The 20940-nt window shown below is 37.5% G+C and overlaps 1 protein-coding gene across 1 annotated transcript in view; it reads right to left on the reverse strand.

Annotated features, from left to right (window-relative positions):
* Positions 1 to 1284: 1284 nt before the first annotated feature.
* ANLN (anillin, actin binding protein) overlaps positions 1285 to 20940 on the reverse strand; it is a 69392-nt gene continuing 49736 nt past the window's right edge. The window contains exons 21-24 of the mRNA XM_004385302.2: positions 13011 to 13097; positions 6283 to 6390; positions 5202 to 5374; positions 1285 to 2603 (exon numbers count right to left, since the gene is read on the reverse strand). Of these exons, the coding sequence (XP_004385359.1) occupies positions 2480 to 2603; positions 5202 to 5374; positions 6283 to 6390; positions 13011 to 13097 (492 nt within the window). The 3' untranslated portion in view covers positions 1285 to 2479. The remainder of the gene's footprint in view (positions 2604 to 5201; positions 5375 to 6282; positions 6391 to 13010; positions 13098 to 20940) is intronic.

The following is a 20940-nucleotide window of genomic DNA, read 5'->3' on the forward strand; positions in this document are numbered from 1 at the left end:
TTTCCTCCAAGGCTTTTGCTGTAGCCTGATATTTCATCTGAAGCATTTTACTGAATTGGCCTCTCCAAATTTCAGTTCACATTCCCTTTAACCTGCCTGATGATTTTGTGATCAGAATCTTAAGATTCTTCTTTGATCTCACCAGACATTGATGTCGCTCTTATTTCTCTTTCCCGGATGATAATCATTAGCCACTCCTTTTTTACATTTTCCCTGGATAACAGTGTTCCCTTTGTTCTTGCTTCTCTTCCCACGTCACACTCCCTTGATGATTGTATTCACTCTGATGGTTTCAACGTATCTTGTCCGGCCCATGCAGATGACTCAGAAATCTCCAGAGGATTTTCTACTGTTCATGAGCTACTTCTAATTAATGTCCAACAATCACCTTAAACTAAATTCCTTCTAAAACTGGACTTTATATACACTCTGTATATAATGAGATGGAATGGTCTCTAAGGGATACTTTTAAAAAAAAATTTTAACTTACAACAAACAGTATGCATGGAATACTTTTGTATGAACAAAAGAATATAAATACGCCTGTGTTTGTATATGTACAGAATCTCTCTGGCAAGATACACAGACAAAAACTGATAAGAAGTGGTTGTCTTTTGGGTGAGAAACCAGCTGGGTAAAAGGGAAGATGACTTGCTTTTCACGTTAACTTCTTTGTGCCTTTTTAAATCTTGTACCATGATATATAATAGCTATTCAAAAATAAATACAAGTCTATAAATAAATAAACCAACCAGTTGCCAGTGAGTTGACTCTGACTCATGGCAGCCCCATGTGTGTCAGAGTAGAACTGTGGTCTGTAGGGTTTTCAATGACTGATTTTTCAGAAGTAGATTGCCAGGCCTTTCTTCCAAGGCACCTCTGGGTGAACTCAAATCTATAACGTTTCAGTTAGTAACCAAGTGTTTGCACCACCCAGGGACTCTATATAAGTAAAAGGGAACCTCTAATTAGTCCCCTCAAACCCATTCCCTGTTTTGGCTGGCGATGTCACTTTCCACTCGGTCTCTGGCTAAACACTTTGGAATCATCCTCCATCTCCTCAAATGCACATCCAGTTATCATACTCTGTTTAAATGCCTAGAAATGGATATTTCATCTGCCTAGTCATTCACCAGTGGCCCCAGAACACACAGTAAGCTAGAAATAAAAAGATAAATGAGATGCTGTCAGTACTACCCCCAAGAAGCCCATGGGCGACTGATGCAAAGCAGGTGCATGGCACATTTAAATTGTATTTCTAAATAATAGATTCCTTAAGCCATTTATAAGTATTTATTTGGGTAAAAGGTCATAAAATATATTTTTATAATACATATAAGAAAAAACACATTTGAATAGATAAAAAATGACAGGAGTTGACAGAATTTAGTGTTTATAAATGAGGTCATCAATAACTCAACAAGTCAGAAAAGAAAATTAAAAGTGTATATAAAGTTGAGACCATGCTTTCTGATATTTTATATAAAAAGAAAGATATTAGGCTTTTAAAGGTAATATATGACTTAATTGCTTTTCAAATGATTTCAAATAGGTTTCTAGACATGGTCATGCATGAACAAAACAAAAAAAAGAGACAAGAACTTTGGCAAGCAAAGTATTAGTTTCATAGCAGCTTGGTAGAAGTTTACTTTTTTACATATAAAGACTCTTCAATTTACATTCGTTCTTGTTACAAGAGCAGAAAGAACCAACACGCCAAATATATTTGAGGGCTCTGTAAGCTATATAGCAAAAAGTTATTTAAAAAAGCCTGAACTTGATGAAAATGTGTATCACACTGCATATATAGTAACTGAGTATATGTAAACTATGTGATTATTTATTAACTCTTTTTTATAAAATATTTAACTCCAAATCTCACTCAATATCCCCTATGTCTATATCTTTTTTGAAAGCAGCTTCAAGCTTTAAACTAATGCACATTTGCTATTTGAAAAAGTTCTCACCTCCGTTAGTAAAATGTTTGTGTAAAGTCTCTTAACACTCTAGTAACAAGACATCATGATCGGTAAATGATCATAACCTTCAGAAAAAAAAGAGTACAGAGGCTAAAGAAGTGATCACAAAAGTCTAAGGTTTCAGTCTCCGACTCTGGAAGATCATTCTATTTCAGGACCCACAGTTCCAAGAAGACAACTCAAAACTTCTTACTTTGAAAAAAAAAAAATTTTGTTTGTCATGAATAACTGACTAACTAAATTTCTAGGAAAGTGAGGCTTTTAAATTAAGATTCAGCAAAATCAACTAAAATGAATTTTCTTGTAATCATTTATGAGTGACAGAAAAGGTTGAAGGTTTACACAGAAAATATATAAATACTGCATAATATGTAGTGAATATTGGCACGTACCCTTCTGTATTTAAAGCATAGAATGCAATCAGGAAATCTGATGTTCTTAAGTGTGTTTTCTTAAGATACATTTATGACATAGCACAAAAAAAGGAAATGTCCCATAGTTTACAGCCTTCCAATAGGTTTGTAGCAAGCGTCAGGTTGCCAGAGGCGAATATCAACAATAACTTGATTGAGTTTTTGCATCCAGAGATCCCGCTCTTCTTTAGTATCTGCAGACAGCCAGTTCCTACAAAGAAAAAGAAAAAAAAAAAAAGGTCAGGATTCTTTTCCTCCATTCCATACCTCTGTGCACTCTTGCTAAGACAAAAAAAAAAATTAAGCCTGAACAAACCAGTACCATTTTTTAATGGATGCTAATGAAGAGCTGGCTAGTGAGGTGCTTCTCCCAGTACAATAAGGTAAAATTATCCCCACTGGTGGGTCAGCTGAATCATAACTCACACTAATTACATTTGATAAGTGGTGGACTTTCCATGCTGAAGACAGTAACTATTTTGTACCGGTGGTCTGGCCTGGGTAGTGTGATGGTGTGAGACACACACTGAGCATAGGCAATTTCCTAGTAAGAGCACCACAGGCCTGAAGCTGGAATCCCCCAATATCCTTCAGACTCAGGCTCCCCAAGAGCTGGAATCACAGGTGCATGGATGTCACCTGATTTTACAGGTAATACTATTTTTACTGCTTCCCATTATTTTTGTCCTATGTTCCTCTCCTCCCTCCTTCACCCTCATCTGTGTTAGGAATCTCTTCTTTGTATGCATATTTAGCTGCAAGTTGAATAACTAATTGCTTGAGCAGGTAGGGGTGGGAGAAGAGAGACAATTTGTTAATTCCAAACCTGCACTATTCTTCTAGAGAACAACTAGCTGTTAAAAAGTTTTTATATTGTACTCATTCTGCATATTTTATAATTTCTTCCCATTGGCAGAATTAGAAATGGTATAGGTATGAATAAGCCGGTGAGTTTATTATCTCCTATTACTCAATAGATAAACAGAGAAGTAAAGAGAACACAACACCCACAATAATAATAGCGACCATCTGTTGAGCTTATTCCATGTGCTAGACACTGTGCTAAGTGCTTTACGCTCATTAGCTTATTAATCTTGATTATCACTCTGTGGAGTTTATTTTTCCCTTTTGATACAGGAGAATTCAGAGGGCCAGAAAAGTTAATCAATTTGCCATGGTTACATTTCATAAGTCACTGAACTGGGATTTTAAACCTAGGTCTGTTGACTGCAAAGCCCCACTATATAACACTGCCTCCCCGTGAGATGAAGCGTTTCCAGTTCAAATGTATAGTCTAATATTTTGAAGTAGGCAGGATTGATCAGAAGAGAAATCTTTTTGTTGAAGGAGAGAAAGATAGCAAGATTAGTCAGTAGAAATAAATATGAGATACATTAATTTTAGATAAAGGTATAGGTCAAAAAGCCCTGTGGAGAAACAGATAAAATAAAACTAAAGAGAATGCAGAACTGAGCAATGTTTATTCTTACGGTCAAAGAAGTAAAATAAGTTTTAAGCCACCAAGCAAAGCTGAAGACTTAGTGAGGACTGAACTGAGTATGCGCCATTCTCAAATGCTTGGGCAAAGAAGCCCCCACCCAAATCATGGCAATATTATAAAGAGAAAAATTACATGCAGAGTAATTAGACGCAGAGCAATATGTGATGTAGCTACTCCTACTGCAGAATAATGTTTAAGGAGAAGTCTGAGAGGGGGTTTATGCAGCAGGTAAAAGAGAAAGTCATATGAAAAATCTGAGTAACGTTCCAAAGGGCTAATATGGGTCACTGTGGTCAGGAACTTCTTGGGTACCCCACTTCGGCTGGTTCTCTTGCCGATTGCGCCCATGGGCAGGGTAGATAAGAAACAAAATAATTGTAAATCCATTTTTCCTCTCCTGTCTGTCTGATGCCACTGATATATAAAAAGCCCCAGAAGAAAATGAGTAGATGAGTTAAAATTAATTAATCTGGAAGTAACCTAGACATCAAGAATTTCTAAAGAATGTGTTCCTGAATGCTATCTAGCTATTTTAAAACAAGTTGGCAGTATCTGGGCGACTTTGTTCTATTTTAGAATAGTGTCCCTTGGCTGTAGCTTTCTATTATTTCCACATCAGAAACTGATGGAGCCAGTTCCACCCACCTCCCTGAATGAAATACCCAGAAACAGCCTAATTAATAAGGACTTTAACAAATTCCAACTTTTGTCCGTAATCACAATTTTCTACACTGGAGTTGGTTTTCAAGCTTCTCTTGGACATTCCAACAAAAGAACTTATCTTACACTCTTAACAATATGTGTTTGCATATCAAATTCTACTATACTTAAGCTCAGGGTTAACAAAAGTGACATTCCCAGTAGTTTATTCTGTCTCATATAGCCTTAATCTCTAAACAGAAATTTGCAGAGAAGATGGGATTGTTTTTGTAGATCACCTGATTAATTGAGAACATTTCTGGAATGGAAGAATGTGAAATTAAAGAGATTAAAGTCTCTTTGAATAATGCCTGACTTCTTAACTGCGCATGAAATTATCAAATTTAACCTAAAGTCCATTAGCTAACTGCTTTGAAAATGCCGACAGCTTGAGTATTAGAAAACATGATTAGTTAATAAATAATCTGAACATTATACTTTTTTTTAAACTATATTTAGTTATTGTTCTGTTATTGATGTGTATGTTGTTTCCTAACTAACACTGCACCCTCTTCAAAGACAAGGACCATCGCTGATATTTCTTACAGGGTTAAGAACAGTGAACAATCAATCATTTAGTTGTAGAAATATTTACAGCTCAATACTTACTTGGTGACACAGAGTGTATCTCTACATTGACTGACAAGAGTCTCTCGGTCATCTTCTCTTTGTGGTCGGACAGTAATTAACTCAAAAGTGTTGCGTCTTGCACAAAATTCTCTGTTGACTGGTTCTATCTGATGACTGGTACAATTGGCCAAATTTATCCTTCCTATTGGGCTCTTTAAAAACAAATTTTAAAAATTTAATAGAAAATAAGTAAGACTATTTAAGTCATAAGCATTAAGCAAAATTTAAGTTGGTACAAAATTAAAAAGACAAAAATTTTAAAATTTATCTCTGTTATGGGGTATTTAATTTTTCATTCTGCTTATTTTTATTTACCAGTTTTTGAATAATAAATGACCTTACTTGGGCAATAATTCTTCAAAAATTCTTTTAAAAATAAAATAATTCTTTAAAAATAGGATACAATTAATCCTATTACCTACACAAAATCCTATTACCAAATTTTAGAAACAAAACCACTATATTCTTGTGGGTAGTTTTCCTGTATTGTTTTATCCCAGATTTAGGTAAATCAACTATCTAATAAAGTATAAAATTGAATTTAACATATTTATAATTAAAAATGATTTAAAAAAGATTACAGAACATTCCAGGAGAAAAACAGGATAAATATATGCCTTACGGTATTTTAACAACAGTGAAATCACAGGGAATGGCTGCTGTTGTTAGGTGCCATAGATTCGATTTTCGACTCATAGTAACCCATGGCAGTTTGAATTGCCTCATAGGGTGTTCTAGGCTGTAATCTTTACAGGAGCAGATTGCCAGGTCTTTTCTCCCTCGGAGAGGCTGGGTGGGTTCAACTCACCAACCTTTTGGTCAGTGGCTGAGCACTTAACCGTTGCACCACCAGGGAATGATTAGGACATAAAATTTGATACAAATATACAACACACATACACACACACATACATACACACGACTGGTCTCACAACAAAAATTTTAAGGCTTTGTAAGTATACTCAAAGTGAAAACTTGGGTGAGTGGGGGAACACTTACATGAAATACTGCGTGAAAGTTAACCAGGGCTGCCACCATTGACCAGTCCTGTTAAAATTACCTTTCGTTTCTCATCATCTGGATATGTCCAATAAGAGATACAGTTTCCAGAAAGAACACACCATCGTCGATGCCAGGCACCAAAACCACTAACATCTTCAAATATGGTCTGGAAAAGTTAATGAAACACTGGCTTTAGGAACTTGAAGAGCATGTCTTAACAATGAAATGCTCAAGTTGACATATTTCATACCTTAAAATCTAATCGCATGATTTTTATCATGTATTTTACCACAGTAATGATAAATCATTATCCCAGATTTTCAACATCACCTATAAGCATAAGGCCTTTAAGAACATCCAGATACTAAACCCAAATAGATATTTATCTAATTTTCAACTTTTTTTTTAAGCATGATGTTCCTAACCAAATGCCCCTTAAATAACAGAGAAGTTCTTCAAGTATAAAATGATATGATAGTAAATGATATGAGAGTAAGATGATATGAGAATATCACATCTTATACATTAAGAAAGCTAATGATAGCTTGTTAAGGTTGACTGGCAGTTTCTTTTTATTCAGGAGGACAAAACAGGATTAGAATACTCAACCTGTAATGATAGGCCTTGATAATTACCGTGATAAACCTCAGAATTCCATACCCACTAGTGAGTCATCAAGCACACTCGGAGGTCCCACCTCCCTGCAGTCAGGAGTGGGCCAGCTCCCCAGTTGGGAGTGCAAGTTATATTCCAAAGGTAGGTGCAGCAGTGGAGTTGGTTAAGGACACGACTCAGGAGTGGGTAACTAATAACATGTGGATTTCTTCCATGGAAGTACAAGTAGTATAATTAGAAATTGTTTTTTTCCCCCCCAGTTATTTTTCAGTTGTAGTCATAATAAAGCCTTTGTATACAAAGGCCCTCACTCTTCATTTTTAAAAGAGGATTCATTTAGGAACTGTTATGTTAAAGAACATGTTATTGAACTGTTATGTCAAAGAACATGTCTCTGTTAGGTGTTGTCAAGCCAATTTCGACTCATAGTGACCCCCTGTGACAGAGTAGAACTGCCCCATAGGGATTTCTAGGCTGCAATCTTGATGGGAGCAGATGGCCAGGTCTTTGGGTTTGAACTGCCAACCTTTCAGTTTGCAGCCAAGTGCTTAACCGTTGTGCCACCAGGGCTCCTTATTAAAGAACACAACAAGGTAAAAAATGTGACAATGATGTAGGTCAGGGATTGGCAATTGTTTTCTGTAAAGGGCCAGATAGTAAATATTTTAGGCTTTGTGGGCCATACAAACTGTCACAACTACTGAACTCTACTGTGATAGCACCAAAGCAGCCACAGACTGTATATAAACCAATGAGCCAGGGTTCCAAAAAACTTTACAGAAACAGGCTTTGGGCCAAACTTCAGCGACCTAATAATCCAAAGGCATCTATGTGTTAGATTTCTGAATGCATTAAGGCTTTCCTGTCTTCAAATCACAACTTTACCTTTCTGATTGTTTGGTAGCTAATAATAATTTTTAAAAATGAATACTTACTTGGTTCTTGCTGTGCCAGACACCATTCTAAGTACATTTTTTATATTAACGCACTCTTACACCAGCCCCATGATGGTAGGATATGTACTCTTCTCAATTCTCTAATTTGTGTGACTTTACCAAACAGGTGGCTTCAATTAGGAGTGCAACCTCTAGCCATGGAGGAAACTTACTTTGTGTGCAGAAATGCACAATAGATTGATTCAGTCCACAATACATTGAAACCTCAAATGTGTTAGCCCTTACTCCAGCCATATTCCCTCCATGCCCCACCTCTTCTCCCCTGGTACCACCCTCTTCCCTCCCCAAGGCATGCCTGCTCCATCTCTAGGCAACACTGCTCACAGCCACACAAAGAAAACAGAAAGGAATCTTTTTATTTCAATCTCAAGAACAAAGTTAGTACAAATGACTCACCAGCTCCCTCCTGTGTTAAGTTCGCCTTTTACATTATAAAGATAATAAACCAAAAAACCAAACCCATTGCCATCAAGTCAATTCTGACTCATAGCGACCCTACAGGACAGAGTAGAACTGCCCCATAGGGTTTCCAAGGAGTGGTTGGTGGATTTGAACTGCCAACCTTTTGGTTAGCAGCTGAGCTCTTAACCACTGCACCATCAGGGCTCCATAAAGATAATGGAAAATTTCAGTGAGTAAGAATAACATGAATTATTATTACATCGTACTATAAACAGAGAGGATGAGAAAAGGACAACTTTCTCATTTTCATAGCCAAGGAAACTCAGGCCCAGGGAAATTAAATGACGGCACACAATCACACGGCAGAACAGAAACTCAGACCTGCTTGCATACCCAGAATTTTCTTCTGCTGCAGCTCATCAGTCCAGGCAAAGCTAAACTAGCACCATTTTAGAATCATTTGTCAAAATTCCTTGGTTGATAGTCTCCTTCCTTCCAGCTGTCCTTACACATCAGGAATGGAAACTAAACTGAGCATCTTTAATTTCTATTACTCCCTCTACCTTTTCCTGAAACCATGTTACAACAAATCCTGATGACAAGTTATTTTTGCTACATCCCATCAACAGGTCAACAAGAATTTTCCAGCAAACATAAATTTCATATTTAGAAAATGTTCTACATTATATCTCATTTTTTTAAAAAATGAGTAAGCAGTACAAATGTTTTTTTAGTGCAAAAACAGGTAAGTAAAACGTCTTGTGTTTATTTCATCAAATACTTAGGGTTATAACATGCCTGCGTGCATGCACATGTGTGGGTGTGCAAACACGTGCGCACATGCATACATGCTTCATTTTCACTATTTCTTTTTTTATAAAGGGTAGAGGTAATTAACAAGGGATTATTTAGACAGAGGACAGAAGTTTTGTTGGGAAGTCCTAACAGAAGTTATGCTGGGCTGCGATAGGAATGGGCTATAGTATTCAGGAGAGAGTAAATGTGAACAGATCTAACAAGCTAGTAAAAAGACCAGCTCAAATATTAAATAGGTCGGACATTACATACAAATGAATCAGCTACCATAAGGGAGTGAATCAGCTGCTAAGGATGTCTACAATAAAACAGAGAAATATTTACATTAAAAGAAAAAGTCAGTAGGTAAACACTGCTTTCAAGTCAGAAATTTCTAAAAATGCTTTTCCAAATATATCTAGTGCCACCTGCTGGATTTACACGTGAAAAAAGCTAACAAGGAAGAAAAATATTTTGTTAACCGTTACTGTGTTAAAGTATCCTTCCAAGTCCAATTTACAGTTTACTAGTTCATGCGGGGAGACCCTGGTGGTCTAGTGGTTTTAAGAGCTATGGCTGCTAACCAAAAGGTCGGCAGTTCAAATCCACCAGGTGCCCCTTGGAAAACCTATGGGGCAGTTCTACTCTGTCCTGTAGGGTCACTATGAGTAAGAATTGACTCAACAGCAAGGGGTTTGGTTTTCTTTGGTTTAGTCCAGGTGAGCTTTCCTTACAGTTTAGCTCTTTCCGTCTGTACCCTTTGACAGCAACTGCAAACTGATTTGTAACATCCTTCGTAACATTCAAATTCTTGCTTCACAGACAAACCCTGAGCTAGTAGATTCTCTAGCACACAATCTTTTGTGTGTTCTACACACATACTTTTCTCCTCTGACAATGGAAATGTATAATTCTGTATAAGCTCAACCCCATGACCTGTGCCTTGGGTCTTCCCACTCTCATGACCTTGCTCTGTCAGTTATTCCATTGGCCCTACTTCAGGCTCCTCATTGCTTCCATCTTCGCAATCTCTTTGGCCCTATTAGAAGCCACTCGTTAGCCTTTAAAGACACTCAAGCTTCTCCCACCTTAGTAAAACGCCAACAGAATCCTTTTCTCACCCTACATACCTCTGCAAGTACCACTCTCCCTCCCGTTACCTCCCCCTCGCCAAACTTTCTGAGAGCTGTTCACACTTACTCCTCATCTCCCACTCACGCTGTAACCATTTGCAACTAGCTTCACAGCCACCAATAATCTCCATGGAAATAAGTCCAACAGTCACTTATAGATCATTCAAACTCTTCTTCCCCTGGCAACCATGACGCTAAATTCTCCTCCCTCTAGTCTCCCTTGGGGGCTTCTCTTCCTAGGTCTGTCCTATAATGTTTCTCTTGGTTCTGCTTTACTCACCTCCTCCTCTCCCCGGGCTGCAGTAACTATTTCTAAACTGCAGACTCCCAAATCTTTCTCTCAACGCAAATGTCTATCTTGGGCTCCAAATCTACATTTTTGAAACATGTCTCTAGGCGTCTAAAATTCAAACTGTTTAAAACTTAACTCATTAAAACTTCCAACCTCCAGCGGGGACTGACTGGGAAGAGGCATGAGGAAATTTTTGGGAGTGATGTTGTATATTTTAATAGAAATTTGGGTTGCATAGGCATATGCATTTGTCAAAACTCAAGGAAGGTACACTTACAATTTATGTATTTCATTGTATATAAATTTTACCTCAAAAGAAAAACTATAAACAAATATTGAACTCTAGTTAATGGTATGAATGCTGAAATATTTAGGGGAAAGTACACTGATATCTACAATATACTTTGAAATTCTTCCCCCCAAAATGAGCTAGATTAAGAAACGGCTAGAAGGATGGCTAGATAGTAGCTATGTGATAAAGCAAGCAATGTAAAAAATATTAACAATAAAAGCTAGTTGGTGGGTTTTTGGGTATTCAAAGTAAAATTCATTAATAATGTGTATGTTTAAACTTTTCACAATAAAATGTTCAGACAAAAAACACTTCCCACCCCAAACTGCACATATGTTCTTCCCCCAAGATCCCTTGGCTCAACAGCATCCCTGCTACCCAGCAAGCTGTGCAGGGTAGGGATCTGGGCTTCATCCTGACTTCTGCTTTTCCACTCCCTAGAGCCAATGGATTATCAAAGAATCTGAAATGATAGAACGTGTGTCTTAATTCAGAGCTACATAATCTAGTCTGTGAAGTATTGAATGGATTTGTATTTCCCTGCAGTCTCTGGGTGGCACTCGACTATGAGCCAAAAGGTTGGTGGTTGGGACCCACCCACAGGCACCTTGGAAGATAGGCCTAGCTATTTATTCCCAAAAGGTCACAGCCTGGAAAACCCTATGGAGCAGTTCTACTCTGCAGGCATGGGGTCGCCATGAGTCAGAACTGATGCGACGGCAACCAAAACCACAGAAGCAAATGACTGGGGTCTGCCCTTCTTCCTTCTTTCTCTCCCCATCCCCACTCCTACCCCATCACTCTCACATGGAGGGACGCACGGTCTCCTAACTGGTCTCTTCAGGGCTGCCGCTCTCACAGCCGCTTTCCACCTCAGGCAGAATGATGTTCCTAAACCTCAAATTTTGATCATGTTTTTCCCCTGCTTAAAACCCTACGAGAGCAACCCACTGCCTTCAAGATAAAGTCCAAACTCTTTAAAAGGCCTTTTAATACCTGGCCCCGCTTCCGCTAACCTCACTTTCCTCCCTGATCACCCTCTTCATCGCCTCCTACCTCAGACTCTAAGCTCTAGATCAAAAACCAAACCCGTTGCCGTGGAGTTGATTCCGGCTCATAGCAACCCTATAGGACAGACTAGAACTGCCCCATAGAGTTTCCAAGGCTGTAATCTTTACATGAGGAGACTGTCACACCTTTCTCCTGTGGAGCAGCTGATGAGTTCAAATCACCAACCTTTCAATTAGCTGTGCACTTTAACCACTGCAACACTAGGGTTCCTTCTTCTCTAAGCTCTAATCAAAAAAAAAAAAAAAAACCAAACCCATTGCCATTGAGTCAATTTCAACTTTTAGTGACTCTATAAGACAGAGTAGAAACTGCCCCATAGGGTTTCCAAGGAGCAGCTGGTGGATTCGAACTGCCGACCTCTTGGTTAGCAGCTGAGCTCTTAACCACCACGCCACGAGGGCTCCTCTCTAAGCTCTAGCTATCCTGAAATACTTGCCATTATCTAAAAGTTTCATCTTCCTTTTTTTCACTGAAGGAGGGACAAAGGGAAGGAGGGCCCTCCAGGCCATTGTACAAGCTCTACCCTTTATCTGGAACACTTCATCCCTTTTACCCTCCCCTTTCTCCCGGCTAACCTACCTGGGTCACTATGAGTTGGAACTGACTCCACAGCAGTGGGTTTTTTTTAACCTAAACTGATAACTAAATAAGTTAGCTAGGGTGAAGTTACTTCTTCCATACCCATTGCTGTCAAGTTGATTCCCACTCATAGTGACCCTATAGGACAGAGTAGAATTGCACCATAGGGTTTCCAAGGCTGTAATCTTTATGGAAGTGGACTACCACATCTTTCTCCCACGGAGTTGCTGGTAGGTTCAAACTGCTGACTTTTCAGTTAGCAGCTGAGCACTTAACCACTGTGCCACCAGAGCTCCTTTTACTTCTTCCAATAGCCTCCTATAACCCTCCCCAGCCACACTCAAGACTTGGTATTCTACCAGTTTACACACACAGACCCTATGTTTTCTCCTATCATAGTATTGTATTGTACTTGTCTATTCACTTGTATTTTTCCCTACTAAACTAAAAGCTCTGAGTGGAGGATTTATGTTTTGTGGCCTATTATATTCCCAACACTGCACAGTGATTGGCACAGATAGGCATGCCGCAAATCACTGAATCAATTTATCAATTACTCACATAGGCTTTTATTCCTATGGGAAACCAAGTCTGTAATTCACAGACTTGTGAAATGGAAAAAGAAAATAAAGATTAAGTGATCTTACTTACTAGAAAGCCTCTCTCTTCAACGCTTGAATTCACTTGACACTTTATTTTTAAATAAATATGGCCTTCCAAAGGAGATAAAAAGGGTACCTGTGAAGAAAGAGGGTAAATTGTTTGCAAAACAGTTTCAAAGTGTGACTCTTCCAATAAAACGTATGTAAACCATTAATCGAGCATATACGCCTTGAAAACACAGCATTTTCTAAAGCTGGAATGTAGAAAAGGTGGCCAAAAAACCAGTGGCTCCTTAGCAACAGATGCTTTTGAAGGATAAATTCATTCAAGGTAGACTTTGGCAAAACCAAAGTCCTAAGTCCAAATTAAAGTGAGAGAGAAAACACAGATTTAAGAAGAGAATATATTTGTTTACCCATTCTCTATCAACAGGTGAAGCCCCTGTTGTATCCATGGAGATGTATCCACTCTCCATCAGTAGGAGAATATACCAACTGGTATATTCATACTATACAACATTACTCAAGAGCAGAATGGATAAACCAACTGGTATATTCATACAATATTCAGCAATAAAAAATGATGAATTACTAATACATACAAGAATTTGTATGAATCTCAGAAACATTATGTTGAGCAATAAAGCTAGCCTCAAAAGAGTACATATTCTCCCCGACTACTGTCCTGAGATACTCTTTTAACCTCAAACTGAAACTAACCCCTGAGGTCACCTTGTAGCTAAATAACAAACTGGCACAAAAAATAATGAGTATCACCCATTAAGTACTGTGCTCCTTTAAAAAATCACCTATATGAGACCAAACGGTGATTAATTACTTTAAAACAGAGATGAGAATGTATGGCGGCAGGAAAACTAGGTTAATGGAAACGGAACAACCAGAATGGAAATAATAAGAATGTCCTCATATTGGAAAGAATGTAAACAATGTCACTGAACAACTTACACAGAAATTGTTGGATAGAAACCTCAACCGCTGTGTAAACTTTCACCAAAAACACACACACAAAAAAAAGAGGAGTACATATTCTATGATTCCATTTAAATGAAGTTCAAAAACAGGCAAAACTAATCAATGGTGAGAGAAATCAGAAACAATGGTGCCTACAGGGGTTGGGAGTGATGGAAATGTTGTAGATCTTGACTGGGTGTTGGTTATACAGGTGTATACATTTGTCAAAATTCACTGAATTCTATATTTAAGGTAGAATTTCACTGAATACAATTGTTTTTTTTTTACAACTTTACTGAGTGTATAATAAACCGCACATATTTAAAGTATGTTGTTTGATGTTTTGACATATGTATAACCTGTAAAACCATGACCACTATCATAATAATGAACATTTCCATCACTCCCAAAAGTTTCCTCGGCCCCTTTGTAATCCTCTCTTCCTTCTTCCCCCTACACCTCCATTCCTAGGCAACCAGGGATTTGCTTTCTGTCTCTATAGATTACTTTTCACTGCACATTTTTACTGCAATTAAAAAAAAAAAAAGGAAAGGAAAGGACTCTAAATATGTGCGAAGGCATTCTTAGCAACATATGTGTGTGTGTGTGTGTGTGCGTGTGTGTGTGTGTGTGTGTGTGTTGTTGTTGTTGTTGTTATTAGTTGCCATCAAGGCAGATCCAATTCATGGCAACCTTATGTATCACAGAACAAAATGTTGCACAGTCCTGTGTCATCTTCATGATCATTGGTATGTTTGAGTCCGTTGTTGTGGTTATTATGTCTATATATACATACATACATATGCATACACATGTATAATCTTACCCTAAGACAACAAAACATTATCTGAACAATAATTATCTAGCAGGCTATATATAAACAAAAAATAAAGTGGTCCTAAAATGTGTATGGAGCCTTGCTGGCAGAGTGGTCAAGAGCTTGGCGGCTAACCAAAAAGTAGGCAGTTCAAATCCACCAGCTGCTCCTTGGAAAGCCTATAGGCAGTATTCTACTCTGTCCTTTAGGGCCACTATGAGTCGGAATTAACTCAACAGCAAAGGGTTTGGTTTTGGTATAATGTGTATAATATAGTGCTGTATGCACTTCATGATGACAGTTGTCATTGAATGTTTGTATCATTTTATTTCCAGACAAATTTCCAATATTAAGGACCCACACCCAACACAAGTCTGCAATAGAGAGAGGGGAGAAAGATGCTAGTGTAGGCCTAGCAGAGAAAGCCAATGCTGCAATCTGTGTATCTTAAGAAGAACTGTTTTATTTCAATATGAGGAAAGTCTGGAATGTCCTGATTCCAGACCAGATCCCATTACTGTCATGATGTGATGACTTTTCACTCCCAACCATGGCTGACATCCTTAGTTATAAGAAACATACACACAGAAAATACACCTAAATTTTCCCCACTAAACTTATCCCAATGTGCATGGTAAGAGATACACAGAAAGTAATTCCACTTTCAATTAGGATGTGAAAGGTCACAAAAGACCTCATTCCTATTGTAACAGCAAGAAAAGATACTGAAAAATCTTATTTTCTTTAAAGTCATCAAAGAGCAGTACAAGCAAAAATACTGAATGTACCAAATTCCAGTAAGGAATGTGCCCTTCCTCGATGAGCCAAACCAGGGGCCACTTTCTTCTCTGGGTGCATGGGCAGGCAGAGGAGCAAATGAACTTCGCAGGGACAAGGAGAAACTGCCTAAACCTTTAATGGTGGAAACTTTAACGGTAGGTAGGCATCTATCTGCCAACTCTATCCCTCAGGAATGTTGCCGAGTAAGTTGGAGTTCCTGAAGTTGAAAGCAGGTCTAGAAAGCAGAGAGAAAACTTAAAGACTTATAGTGTTAAAATCTCAACGTCCCCATGAAGGGTGGGGCCTGACCTCACTTTCAAGACATTCAAAACCAGAGTTGATACAAAACTAAAGGGAGAACCCAAGCCTATTTCAGCTTAACTTCTGATGATATTAAAGAGATCAGCCCCAATTCGTTTGAGAGACAAAAGAGCAAGTTATTACCTACTTCAGTCTGAACTACTCTTTTACATGTAATATCTGGCCAACAACAAAAAAATTACAATAATGTGCAGAAAAACAAGAAAATGTGACCTTTAAGTGAGAAGGAAAAAAAAGCAGTCAGTAGTAAATCCATAGATGATCTCATTAGCAGACAAAGTCATTTATAAATATGTTAAATAATTTGGGAGAAAATCTGGGCAAGAATATGGAGAATTTCAGCAAATAAATGGAATCTCTAAAAAAAGACATGCATGTCTAGAACTAAAAAAAAAAAAATAATCTGAATTAAAAAATTCATAGAAAGGGCTTAATAGCAGACTGGGCAATATCAGAAGAAAAGATGGGTGAACCTGAAGACTAGTAAATAGAAATGATTCTAAATGAAGACCAAAGAACAAAAAGAAAAGAAAAACGAGAGTCAAAGACAGTAGGAAAATAGCCGACAGTCTAACATACACTTAACTAGAGCCATAAAAGGAAGAGAGAACATAGCAGAGGAAATATTTGAAGAGATAATGGCTGAGAATTTGACAAAACTGATAAAACACATCAAGTACAGATCCAAAACGATCAATGAAACCCAGAAGAATAAATACAAAGAAAATCACACCCAGGCATTATCAGTCAATTGCTCACAATCAAAGAAAAATAAAATCTTAAAAGCAGAAAAGATAAAAATGATGGCTATCTAGCAGACTATGCCCAATGAAAACACCCTTCAGAAATGAAGGCAATAAAAAGACATTTCAGACAAACAGAAGCTAGAGAATCCATTGTGGCAGACCGTTATTACAAGAAATATTAATGGAAGTTCTTCCTGAAAAGGGAATTATCCCAGATGAAAGCCTGGATCTGCAGGAAGGAGTTAAGAATACCAGAAATGGTAAAAAAAATAAAAGATAATTCTTCTAAATATATTTCAAACTTCCTTTAAAAAATTGATTAAAGAAAAAATAACAACAGTGAATTGTGGAGTTCATAGCAAAGGTAAGAAGTAAAATATAATGGGGTAGATCATTAGTCATTAGGGAAATGCAAATCAAAACCACAATAAGATATCACTATAACCAACTAGGATGGCTATTATCAAAAACACAGGAAATAACAAGTGTTGATGAGGATGTGGGGAAATTGGAATCCTCATGCATTGTTGGTGGGAATGAATGGTGATGTAGAAAAGTTTGGTGGCTACTCAAAAAACAAAGAATTACTATATAAACCAGTGTGGTGAAATGAGTTCCTTTATGTGGCATTTTGCCTTGGTTATGTGCAAAAAACAAATTAGGAAAAAAAACAGCTTGGGAGATGTTTTCCCTAAACCCTGAGGAGTTGTTAGAGTTGCTCTTGCTACAGTTGCCCTAGTTCTTTGGAGAAACTTGTTACTTTTGCCAAGGGAAGAAGCCAGTCCCTGCAGGCAGAAACTGTCAGTTATTATGCAAATAGATGGAGTCACTTGCAGTCAGGGAGGGGATTGGTCACTTTAGTCCAACAAGGGGATTGGTCAGTTGTTAGTTATGACTTCTGTGAGATGCTGCAGCAAATTACCGAGCCCAACAGAGAGAGAAGAAAGCTGAGGGGAGAGAGAGTGGTCGAAGTCAGAGATGATGGAGTGGTAAAGCAATCTGGAGAAGTTGGAAATCTGGGACATGTTTAACCTCCACTTCATAGGAACCAGCTTTGTGCTGAAACATAATGAAATATTATGCTTACCCAACAATTCCAACCCACTCCAAAACCACTGCCATCGAGTCAGTTCCAACTCATAGCAACCCTATAGGACGAAGTATAACTGCTCTATAGGGTTTCCAAGGCTGTAAATCTTTACAGAAGCAAACTGTCACATCTTTCTCCCTTTTGGTTAGCGGCCGAGTGCTTTAACCACTGCACCACCAGGGCTCCTTCCAGCCATTCCACTCCTGGGTATACAACCAAAAGAACTGACAGCAGAGACTCTAACAGATTCTTGTACACCAATGTTCATTGTAGCACTATTCACAATAGTCAAAAAGTGGAAACAACCTACATGTCCATCAACAGAAGAACAGATAAACAAAATGTGGCGTATACATACAATGGAATATTATTCAGTCATAAAGAGAAATGAAGTACTGATAAATGTTCCACCATGGGTGAAACCTGAAAACATTCTGCTGAGTGAAATAAGTCAGAAACAAAAGGACAAATGTTGCATGATCCCATTTATAGGATTACCAGGGGTGGAGGTGGGTGGGGGAGCATGGGGGATGGGGAGCTATTGCTTAATGGATACTAAATTTCTGTTTGGGGTAATGCTACAGATTGAATTGTGTTGCCCCAAAATACGTGTTGGAATCCTAGCCAGTATACCTGTGGATGTAATACCACTCAGAAATAAAGTTCTCACTGTTATGTTAATGAGGCCCTATCAATGAAGGGTGTGTCCTAAACCTAATCACTTAGGAATTATAAAAAGAGCAGATTAGACACAGATGCAAGCACATGCAGGAGGAAGATGGACTCTGATAGATTTCATCTGACAGAAGTAGATGAATCTGTAAACCCAGGAACTCCAAGGATTGCCAGATACTAGAAGCAAAATAAACCCAAAAAAGAACCTCCCCCTAGAGCCATATCCTAAATTTGGACACCTAGCATCCTGAATCATGAGTTCAAACATTGTGAATATAATTAATGCCACTGAATTGTACACTAAAAAATAGGTAAAATGGCAAATTTTACGTTATATATATATATTGGGTGAGTAAATGGAATTATACTGCCGCAAGGTTCTTACTATTTAAGGTACATGAACTGGTGTACACCTATTCCTCACTTATCGTCTACCTTGTTACCTCTATTTCACATTTACAACAACAGTAAAAAATCTACTATCAGACTATTTTGTGCATTAACAACGTCAGGCAGTAATGAATGCCAAGATGTGAGGCAAGAGTAATGCTGGCAGTGATGGTTAAGGTTATTTGTCAGCTTGGCTGGGCCAGGATTTTCAGTGGTTTGGCAGTTATGTAATGATGTAGTCATCCTCCATTTTGTGATCTGATGTGGTCATCTCCATTTTCCCATAATGTCGATTTTCACATAATGACCTGGTGTTTGGAATATAACCATGCCAATAAGTGGGGAGTGGGTGTAATAGTATTTTGAGGTACACTTTAATAGTTTAAATAAGGTGCATATTGTAATCCCTAGCAACTAAGAAAAAAAGAGTACAAGGAGGTATAGCTAAAAAGCCAACAGAGAAGATAAAGGGGATTATTAAAAACCATTTAATCCAGAAGGCAAGAAAGGAAGAACAAAGGAAGAAAGAACAGATAGGACAAATAGAAAAAAAAATAACAAGACAGTAGACCAGGGATCAGCAAACTTTTTTTTACAACAGGCCAGATAGTAAATATTTTAGACTTTGCAGGTCATATACTGTGTCACAACTAGTCAACTCTGCCATAGTAGAAAAAAGCAGCCATGCACAATATATAAACAAATGAGGGTGGCTATGCTCCAGTAATACTTTAGTTACAAAAACAGGCTACCAGACTTTAACAATAGTGTATCAATATTGGTTCATTAATTGTGATAAATGCATCATATTAATATGTTAATTAAAACAACAACAACAAGCCATGGGCCAGACTTGGCCTATATAGTTTACCTGCCTCTGTGGTAGATGAGGAAACCCTAGTGGTATAGTGGTTAAGAGCTATGGCTGCTAACCAAAAGGTCGGCAGTCTGAATCCACCAGGCGCTCCTTGGAAACCCTATGGGGCAGTTCTACTCAGTCCTTTAGGGTTGCTATGAGTTGGAATCAACTCGACGGGAATGGGGTTTTTTGGTTTGGTAGTAGATAAGCCCAATCATATTAATAGTTATATTAAATGTAAATGGACTAAAGACTCCAATGAAAACACAAAAGATTGTTAGACTGGGTAAAAAACATGATAATACGGTATGATGTTTACAAGACACAAATTTGATAACATGGACACTGATAAGTTGAAAGTAAAGGATGAAAAAAGATACAACGTACAAACCCTAAAAAAGCTAGTATGGCTCAATATCAGAAAAAGTACACTTTAAAACAGAATACTATCAGAGATAAAGTACACAATTGATGAAGTTATGATAATCCTAAATTTTTATGACCTAGTAACATATCATTAAAACACATGAAGCAAAAATTGATAAAATAAAAATTAGGAGCCTGAATCGAGACTATGTTACTCTTACTAGTTCAAAGTTTCAGTGATTGATATTTTCTTCCAATAAAAACATGCTTTCTATCTAGTATGAAAATATTCACATAAGAAATATTTTTAAATAAATAACTCATATCACCATATTAACATTTAGTAAAGACACCTTCTTGTGTCAAAAGTATCTTTTAAATTATAAAAGCTGTTTAAGCATACGTAACATTTTAAAATTGTTTCAAATTTGAATTAAAGATTCCAAACAGGAGAAAAAAATTCAATTGTAGGTGTTGGATCATTAGAGTAAAATGGTTATATACATATACTTAAAGTGGTATCTCCTGGGTCAATATAGAAAAAAGGACACTATTGTCTGTCATTTCTACTGCCTACTGCAAAAGAATGACATCCCAGTTGGAGTAATCTTAGCTCAGTCTAAATTTAAAAGTTTTTCCAACTTTTTGGTCTTGCAATTTGATACTTCAACACAAAAAAGATAATTTAAATGGGAATTCTAGGTCAAACAAAGGACAGATTTCAATAGACTAATTTCATGAGATAAACCTCCAGATTTTTTAATTTAAAAGGCATCCATAAGGTAAAATCAAAACATCAGACACCCCATAACCATCAACACACAAACCCCAGAAGATAAGCTAGATAACTGGGATCCTCTAAAAATCAAATACCTATGCTCTTCAAAAGACTTCACCAAAAGAGTAAAAAGAGAACCTACAGACTGGGAAAAAATTTTTGGACAGTACAAGTCAGACAAAGGT

The sequence above is a fragment of the Trichechus manatus genome, unplaced genomic scaffold, assembly GCF_000243295.1.
Source record: "Trichechus manatus latirostris isolate Lorelei unplaced genomic scaffold, TriManLat1.0 scaffold00137, whole genome shotgun sequence".
NCBI classification, from domain to species: domain Eukaryota; kingdom Metazoa; phylum Chordata; class Mammalia; order Sirenia; family Trichechidae; genus Trichechus; species Trichechus manatus.